Genomic DNA, 10,267 nt, shown 5'->3' on the forward strand with positions numbered 1-10,267 from the left:
CAGTGACTGGGGTTGCAAACCTGGACTTGAGCGTATTTTAGTCCTGCGTCACTTTGATGGTGTAACCTGACGTGCACCTCCCCAGAAATGTAATTACACGTCATGGTGATGCAGACCGGAACCGCTGTTAAAATGCATTCACTTGTTCAAGCCTCGTTCAGGCTTATACACACCGTCCACTCAGATGTCTTCTCTATGTTCTGTGCTGCAGTGACGCCAGTGAAACTAACTGTTAATCCACATTTATTGACTTCAGCTCCAACATGAGCCGTACATTTCCTCTTGCCATTGTGTGAAGTGCAGATTGAAACTCAACACAGCGGACGAGTCTCAGCCTAGTGTTTTAGTGATGTATTTACAGAACAATACAGATACATCAGACATCACACAAAGACACTTTGAATGGCGTAACCCCGTACATTGTAAGCTCTGGGTAGACCTGTCGCAGGAGTATAAACCAAGCTTTACTGTTCAGACATTCAGCTATCACTACATTTTACAGGTTCATGTAACAGAGAATATGAAGCCATCCACTGTAATGAATAATGGTCACCACTATTCATGTGAGTTTCAGTTCTTTCTGTCAGCACCAGTAATGCACTGTATATAATGTGTGCCTGTTGGTATTTCAGACCGCATTTTGTCCCCTACACTGAATTGTCGATGGTGGTGCAGACTCTGTAAAGGCCATGTGTAAATGGATATGGACCTCAGACATTGTCCAATGTTCTCATCTCTTTGTGACTGAACCCCCTTCTATCCCTGAAAGGTCACCTCTGCCTCTCATCAGCTTGCTTCCTTCTGCCCACAATGTTCCCCGTAAATGACACCTGCTTTTAATGGCTAACTTTACGAGATTGAAAATTACACTGAACTTTTCAACTGCCTCCAGCCAGCACAACTTCAATTTCTGCAAATTTTCCTCAGATTTGGAAAATGCTTACCTACCGCAACTGTCCCTTTTCAGCAGAAAGGAAGATCTGAGGAGCATAAAAAAGGCAGCTTCTTTGGGTTTGCCAGGCTTTTCATTTGGAGTTTTTAGATGCCATCCATTAAAATGAGTCCATGAGAGAAACTGTCTGTCATCGCTGACAGCTCCCGCCATGAGGCCTTGTGGGGATTAGCTTCAGAGTGCTGGGAGGATCAGAGCAGTATGCATCTAGTCTGCAAGTATTTGGCAGAAAAAGAAAAAAAAAATCTTTTGCACAGAGTTTTCTGCTGATTGAATCCCAATGTAATGACTCCAACATGTCAGCTGAGAGAAGGTCTATCTGTGGTATGTAGTATGTGATGTAGCATTGCGGAATTTGACAAATATGTATGGTGGTGAAAATTGTCTAATGTTAGCAATCATTAAGTAGACTTTTCTGTAAAACTGATATTGAGACAGCCATCAGTCAGCTACCGTTACAACCCTTTCTTATATACGTATATCTACTGCCACAATGTTGTATATACTTGTTGTATGACTTGTTAACTTGCTTACATTTTTAGAATTTATTGTTTATTTCTATCTTTTAATAACTTGGGGGTGCATTTATTTCGGCTACTAAATGCTTAAATAGTGGCATTGCACTGTCCGTTGTCTAAAGCATTGGTGCTATCATGAAATCAGATCTAAATTTTGGTACAAATATCAGTGTTTCCTCTATTATTTATTAATTTCTTAAGTGTTGATGAATCCCCATCTTCCTCCCCTACTGCCAGTTCATTGTAATTATGCACTGTCCAGATGCAGCAGCACATCATGATATAATTCCAAACTGGTTTCAAAAATGAGAAGGGTTATTCATACATATTGCCTCTTTTGAAATTATGAGTTATTGAAAAGCTAGTCCACATATCGAGGGGCTCGTTGCATCTCACACACATTTGTATTCATAAAAATTAATGACACCACTAACATGTAGTTTATATAAAAACATTACAATTGTCCCTCCCCACGGTTCCTTTTAGTCTGCATGGATCTGGGGAGAACCATGCACACTACAAGGTGGTTTTGCTTGTGTAAAAATATAATAATAAAAAAAATAAAGACTGAAATTAATTTCTAGATTTGGAGTGTATTAAGAATCAATGATGCAAATACCTGGGGAAATTAAGAGCTCACTGGATGAAGGCAAGTGTGGCCATCCATTCGGCGGAGTCAGCCAGGTGTGATGACTGATTTCCTCAGCCAAGTCTGAGGGTAAAATACTACTGATTATGTCATTGATTGTGTTCTCACCTTACCTTCAACTTCAGGCTAGTTACACATAGATAGACTTGTATAAAAATTACACAACAAAGCGTATAACCTATGCATTATCATTTATTTAACATCTTTATGACTGAATTTAGAATGTTTCCTCACCTGTTCTTCCTTCACAAGGTCACTGCGCTGAGGTTGTTGAGAGCAACAAGTGATAAGGGACTGATAGCACTCACATTACCATGGAAACCACATACCAAGATTATCTGTATAAAAGCTGTATGTGTAGGGGAGAGAGCCAGAGGAGCTTCTCTCCAGAGAGAACCTGTAATTAGACGCTCTGTGAATCACTGATTAAAGAAACCTTTTTGACTTTTGACCAGAGTCTCGAAGTTCTTTTTCCATCAAACACAACCATTGATTATTGCAAGTACATGCACCTGCCATGCACGTGAACCGCTTTCCAGTACATGTATGACAGTATATCTGTAATGACAGCTTATAAGCCTGTGCGTCATTAAAAATAGCTTCTTAGTGCGGCCTAATCCGGGGCTTCATTCAGACAATCCTGATGTGATTCTCACACCGTCTTTGCATTGCAAAGCATATGCACATGGAGAATATTAATGTGAAATGTCCTCAAGACCAGCTCATCAAGTTAGCAGTTTTTGACCATATGGGATCATGGTGGATTTTTATTTGAGCTGGATCAATGGGTGCGTTTATGCTAGAATGGAACACTGTACGCAATTAATGGTTGCATAGAATAATGCAGTGATGTGCAAATGTAAAACTGTTTATATCAGATTTAATCTGATGTTTTGTTTTGTCTTGATTTTTGCAGGTTCCCTTTGTATGAACTAACATGGACAAAGTGGTCATCAGCCTCCTACTTCTGGGAACCGCAGTAACGATGGTCCATGCATGTCCCAAATACTGTGTCTGCCAGAACCTGTCAGAGTCACTGGGGACTCTGTGCCCCTCCAAAGGCCTGCTCTTCGTGCCACCGGACATCGACCGGCGAACTGTCGAGCTCCGATTGGGTGGCAACTTTATCCTCAAGATCACCACTCAGGACTTTGCCAACATGACAGGTCTGGTGGATCTCACTTTGTCCCGCAACACCATCAGCGGCATCCAGCCTTTCTCTTTCATTGACCTGGAGACACTGAGATCCCTGCACCTGGATACTAACCGCTTGACTGAACTGGGACCTGATGACCTCAGAGGACTGATCAACCTGCAGCACCTGATCCTCAACAATAATCAGTTGAGTAGCATCTCTGATTCAGCCTTTGATGACTTGTTCGGGACACTGGAGGATCTGGATTTGTCATATAACAACTTGCGCAGTGTGCCTTGGGAAGCCATACGGAAGATGGTCAACCTCCATCAGATGAGTCTGGATCATAACCTCATCGCCTTCATTGCTGAGGGGACTTTTACGGATCTGGAAAAATTGGCTCGCTTGGACCTCACCTCCAACCGTCTACAGAAGCTCCCTCCAGACCCCATCTTTGCACGCTCCCAGAGCAGTGTAATAATGAGCACCCCTTATGCACCTCCACTCTCTCTAAGCTTTGGTGGAAACCCACTGCACTGTAACTGTGAAGTGCTTTGGTTACGAAGGCTGGATCGCGAGGACGACATGGAAACCTGCGCTTCTCCAACCAGTCTAAAGGGACGCTACTTTTGGTCCGTTCGTGAGGAGGAGTTTGTCTGTGAGCCCCCTTTGATAACTCAACATACACACAAGTTGCTAGTGCTGGAGGGCCAAACAGCTAGCTTGCGCTGCAAAGCTGTTGGTGATCCAATGCCAACTGTACACTGGGTTGCTCCCGATGACCGTTTGATCAGCAACTCCTCTCGAGCGACTGTGTACGAAAACGGCACCCTGGACATAACCATCACCACCTCCAAGGACTACGGTACCTTTACGTGCATAGCTGCTAATGCTGCTGGGGAATCCACAGCCTCCATTGAGCTATCAATCATTCAACTCCCCCATCTGAGTAATGGTACAAATCGTACCACCCAGCCAAAGTCTGGACTTTCAGACATAACAAGCTCTACCAAGATCAGTAAAGGGGAGCCTAAACCCCCTCCAGAGAAGGTGGTGTCTGTATCTGAAGTGACTGCTGTCTCTGCTCTGGTCAAGTGGACTGTTAGCAAATCAACTCCAAAGGTTAAAATGTATCAGCTTCAGTACAACTGCTCTGAGGATGAAGTCCTCATTTACAGGTAAGACTGATTAATGGAACTCAATTACATTCTTTCTGGTCAAAGTGGCAACTTAAGTTCATGTATAATCTTTAGCTTCAGAATATCTGCAGCTCAGTTTGTTTAGTTGCTAATAGTTTGCTGGATGAGCAATTCAAACAGTCAATTTCCTTGAATTGTTGTTTCCTTGAACTTTTTTTTAATTTTTTTTAAATCCTTCTTTAGATAGTTTTTCCTCAAACTGACAATTGGCAAGGAAGCTGCTTTGACATTAGTAGGGATAGTGAAACCCAAAGTGAAATCCTTGCCCCGAACCATTAATTAGAAAACCAAGAAGAAAAAAAGGATTATAGACCCTCATTTTAATGTATCCCTCTTAAGCTGCTCAAGTCCACAAAGTGTAAGCTTGGATGCTGTAGCTGGAGATCTTTGGGCTCCGTGAAATCAATTTCCCGTGTCAAACTTGACGGTGAAAGCAGCCATATTCAACCAAGATAATTGGTTGGAAATATAGGAGTCAGTTTGGGGACATTAAAAGACAAGAACTATCAATCAGATCCATTTTGATGAGTTCTGCATATGAATCTATGGGATACCATTTTTCTGACAGCTCTTTTGCCTTACATATTGCCCTTTTTCATGCATAGTATTGCCTAAACCAGATCAATACAAAACACACTGATGGATCCCTCCAAAGAATGGCTGTCCCATAGTATGATCGTAGACCGTATTTGTTGCATCACAATAGCATGAAAATCAGTGGCTTGGATAGCATTTCAAGCACTTTTGCATGATTATTCTCAAACACTGACAATACAGTGATTCATTCTGTGCCAAAGACTCCACACGACTTACCTTGACTGTTTATTCCAGCAAGAGACATTTGATGAAGGTTAACTGACATCTGGAAAGTGGAATTATGGAAAAGACTGATTATTAGATAGGAATCTGAGATTAGACCTCTACACAGTATTGAAGCAAGATATTACTTTGTCCAAACACAGTTAATGCAGCTAACCACCCCTGCAAACTCAATAATAAGCTGTTTATCTGATTTCCTTGCGTGCACACCCTGTGCCAGCTTTCCATGCCAGATAAAAGGGAACAACATTAATTTTACGAACCTTTTTTTTTTCATGCCCCGTGACAGAAACATTGGATGACTCATGCATGTTTCTAGTAAATGGCCTCGTGAACGCTCTCTAATTCCAGCAAAATTGCAACAATAATACTAATGTGAGCTTTATAAACAACATCTTACCCTCGTTCATTGATTCGCAGAAGCAAAATTGTTTCCCTGAAAAGTGATTATTTTAATCGCATTCCTCGTGTTGTTGTTTATCACGAACAATAAAAACAACATGTGCATTTATTTTGTTTTTATGCTAGTTCGAGGCATTAGAAATGCGCACACTTTTCTCATTTGGCTAATAGCTTTTATATCCTTAATACAGCAGTTTTGATGGTCATGGTGATCTTCTTTAATCTTATTTCCGTGCTACTGGTAGCCAATAAGATTGAGTACCCACTTTCAAATTGTACTTGTTATGTGATTTGATGCTCTAATTATATTATTTATTTCATAATTTGTCATTGCATGTAGTTATTATAGTTTAAAAATGATCACGTTATGTGCATGCTAGAGGAGAAAAAGGGCTCTAGAAGGAAAAGACAGGCTTGCTACTGTCTTTGAATTACCACTTATATGACTTCAGTGCTCGCACATGCACACCTACTGTGCACATCTAGTTGGCTTGCCACAGCTTCCCACTGCCTGCACTCAAGCAAAGGCATGATTAAAAATCAATCAGAGCCACGTGGTGCAGGAGAGATATTGCCTGAGTTCCCTCGAAACACGTGAGGAAACACAGCGTCTTCCTGGTTATGGAAAAAGGCAATTAAGGATGAATAATGAACTGCAGCCCCAGTGCTGTCTGGGCTCTGTGGTGGAGGCGGTTCAGAGGGATCAAAGCTTTGGATGCATGTACTATAGGAGAACAGAAAGCCAACAATGGATGAATGACTGAAGAATCTATTTATAGATAGCTCTATAAGCTTGGCTGAATCTTCAAGGGGCCTTTTATATGGATAGATGTTATACAGTAATGTTTTGTTGTAATGTTTTTGTGCTTAGATATAATCTCAGATTTGTGTTGCTGTATGATGTTGACATAAGCAATAGGCAACTGGGCAGTTATCTAAGATCTGTTTTGTACACTGATCACCTGACTGTGGTAGCGGACTACTGTTCCATACAGACTTTGACCCCTTAATTTTTAAATATTGTGGTATATTGTTGTATATAGTGAGGATCTAAGCTGAATTACAGGTCGATCTACCCATATTAAAAGTGAATTGTTGATTTTTTTAGGCTGGGTTTTAGGTCGGTTTGATCAAATTTAGTCTTGTAGATTGAAGAACACTCAAGCTATGCGTCCATTAGCTATCTATTTGAACCTGTCTGCACACTTCCTAAATATTTTTAAGTGCTGCATGTCCTAGTATTGCTCAGACATAATTTTTTTCTAGCCGGGTGTGTCCAGTTTTTCTTCTGAAAACCCTAACACAAGGAAATATCAGTTATACCTACAGTTCATTTATATGATAGTTACTACTGTCGCTGATGACTTGATTGCCTTTATTTTGAAATTGTCTGGCCTTACTTTGATTGTGTCAGGTCTTATATCTATTCAGTGTGGTGAGCACTAATGCGGATCCCTGAAGTGCTTTGCCAGCGCTGCTGCTCCTACACCCCTGTCATATTTCTTTTATAATACATAATTGCTATCGTCAAATTAGTTGCGTTACTCCACGTTAATGTTCTTAAAACTTACTTGGGTATAACTCAAGTTTCATAACGCTCCACTGACTCATTTCTGAATAGGAAACTATAAGGTGGAAACAGTCCGAGCCAAACACAAAGGTTTTAGTCTTCAGTGGGGCTGTGCATGCAACTCCTGTAAATAGAACTTAATTCCTTAACACAAAAGCTTTAATCTGGGTTTAAGGCTGCAGCCAATAAAATCCAAATGCTAGATCTATGTCAGTGACAGGACTCTGGTCCGCACCCCCTGCTTATGGCACATGTCAACAAATGCTACCATTGATTTCACCGCTTCAAAAAAAAAAACAAAAAAAAAAAAAAACGCCACCATTACAAGGGTGGTAAGTGTACGTGTGCCACCCAAGCTCTGTGCTTAACTGCAAAGAGACCAACTACATTAATCAAAGAGCTGCATGTTCTGCAGGGTGAAATCTAAATATGTTTACAAGATTGGCAAGTCATGCGCTGTACTCTAAAATATTGACTTTCAACAGATGAGCAGAGAAGAATTACTTAATTAGTTGAGTGCAATCTACAGTCCAGATGGATATGTTTGGGTGGATGTTCTTTCAACATCGCATTGATTGGCCATTCTTCTTGGACAAACAGCTCAGTGCAGAATTGACTTTTAATTTCAGTTGAAAGCACTGGGGCGTAGTTAATCAGTCACATTCGAACATCTGGAATAATAACAGACTGAGCTGAACCACCATAATGCGTGTTAAATGGAATGTACACGAAATTGCATTTAGCGAAAACAAGATTCGAAAAGTGGCTATTCAATACTCACTATAAATGGGAAACACTGCAAGTTTTTTTCCGAATGACTCCGTGCATATTAATAGCTACTTAGCATTTATAATTTTGATCTGCCCTAACATAAAAGGCTAATTCAGTGCTGTTTTTAACACTGCATTTCTCTAGTGTCTTGAACACCCATGGAAATAATGCTGTTTTGATCTACCTCTGTTTTCAGGATGATTCCCATGACTAACAGGGCCTTCGTGGTCACAAACCTCGTCCCAGGGATGCAGTATGACCTGTGTGTTTTGGCCATCTGGGACGACACTGCCACCACCCTCACTGCCACCAACATTGTCGGGTGCGTCCAGTTCATCACCAGCGAGGACTACCCACAGTGCCAGTCACTTCACAGCGGCTTCATGGGTGGCACCATGATCTTGGTCATCGGTGGCATCATTGTGGCCACGTTGCTGGTGTTCATCATCATCCTCATGGTCCGCTATAAGGTGACCAGTGGGATTCAGACCAGTAAATTGCCCGCCGTGAGTAACACCTACTCTCAGACCAATGGTGGACTCAACAGGTTCAACGGCGCCCCTCCACAAGTCAAGTCCACAGTGGTTGTTATGCGAGAGGAAATGGTAGAGTTCAAGTGTGGATCCCTCCAGAGCAGCCTCTCTTCTTCATCCTCCTCATCTAACTCCCTGGACAGCCAAACAGGAAGAGGGGCTGGAGACCGCTACAGCATGCGGGACAGTGAATGCAGCACCATGCCAAGCAGCAAGTTCAGGAGGCATGGGCACGGTGCCAAAACGCGGCCGAACCTGGACCACCTCTTAGGGGCCTTCACCTCACTGGAGCTGCGAGGGGTGGGGAGGGAACACCAAGGGGCTTCTGGCCCCAGCACCACTTCCACTGGTATGAAGACAGTGGCTGTGGCACCACCCACTGATAAAGAACCACTGCTCGGAAGGGCCGAGTCCACAACCATGCTAGGACGCATCCTGGGGCTACCGCAAGAGAGTAAGCCCAAGAGGAGCCACTCGTTTGACATGGGTCACGTAGGGGCTGCACAGTGCCGCAGCAACTATCCTCGCAGGATCAGTAACATCTGGACTAAGCGTAGCCTGTCTGTTAATGGCATGCTGCTGCAGTACGATGACAGTGAGGACGAGAAGCCTACTTTTGAGAGCTCCGAGTGGGTGATGGAGAGCACAGTTTGAGTAGGGATCGCCTGGGAGATTCATGGCAAAACAATAAATCTATATCAGAAACTAAGGGAGCTTGAATGTAGAGGGGGTGCTGTTCCAAAGGGAAGCTGCCTTTGGGTACTGCATGAATTTCCCCTGTGTGAATACCGTCAAAAGTGATTATGTGAGAAAAGACGCTCAAATCAATGGATTCCCGGCCATGATTTCTCTGAACTCTGACAGTGCGGACTGTATTTCAGAAATGTTCCATTTTGAAACAACTTGACCCATATGGGAAAACTCCCAATCCACAGGGTACATGAAAGTATCTCTGAGAAAAAATGGTGAAGAAAGGTGAGAAATTCAAAGTGGATTTACTATTATCAAAAGAACTGAATGCCAAGAGGATTTGCCTCGGCTATGGAGAACTGGATCACAATGTTGTGGACCCTCAGCATGAAATGGGACAACTGCAAGAAGTAGAACGAAGGACCAGAAGAGCTAGTAGAAAATTAAGAAAGTCATTTTTACTTTCATCTGTTTTTTTTTTCTATCATTTTTACTATTTATTATTTAAAGTGATTCATCAGCAGGCAGAGGCGCAGCTCTGGAATGAGGTTATAGTTGTCGATAACGGTCAAAAACACACAGAGAAGTTACCACCTCTCATACATCCATTTCATATGCTTTCAGTCAAGTTTCTTTCAATCACCAATTGACAAAATGCTTAATTTACAAAAACAATATAGTCCTATGGTCTAGATATCAGTGAACCACAACAAGCCAGTCTTATATTTCTACCTCAGGTTATGTATCGTATGAGGTTATTTATATATGAAAGCAAATGGAAATATAATAAATGCTCCAAACACAAAGTTCTTTGCTCGTCGGCAAATGCTTCAAAGTTGTTTTCAGCTCAGGTCTAAATCCTGCTCTGATGAAATGTCCTTCAGAACGCTTTGATTCTGTCCCCATTGGTTAGCACTGGTGACAGTGGTCCCCATAGGCTAAATGGCCTGTAATGTAAACAGAGTGTTTCCCTCAGGGTACGGTTTCAGATGCCATTAGGAGATGTTACAGTAGACTAAATGGTGTTTA

General features: G+C 42.1%; 1 protein-coding gene across 1 annotated transcript; it reads left to right on the forward strand.

Annotated features, from left to right (window-relative positions):
- The first annotated feature begins 2,727 nt into the window (after positions 1–2,727).
- LOC311505730 (leucine-rich repeat and fibronectin type-III domain-containing protein 2) lies at positions 2,728–9,667 on the forward strand. The gene is made up of 2 exons (XM_084569457.1): positions 2,728–4,432; positions 8,212–9,667. Exons 1-2 carry the CDS (start codon positions 3,057–3,059, stop codon positions 9,200–9,202), a joined length of 2,367 nt encoding a protein of 788 aa, XP_084425583.1. The 5' UTR covers positions 2,728–3,056; the 3' UTR covers positions 9,203–9,667.
- The last annotated feature ends 600 nt before the right edge of the window (positions 9,668–10,267 follow it).

This window comes from Chelon labrosus (genome assembly GCF_963514085.1).
Source record: "Chelon labrosus genome assembly, chromosome: 20".
In the NCBI taxonomy this organism is placed as follows: Eukaryota; Metazoa; Chordata; class Actinopteri; order Mugiliformes; family Mugilidae; genus Chelon; species Chelon labrosus.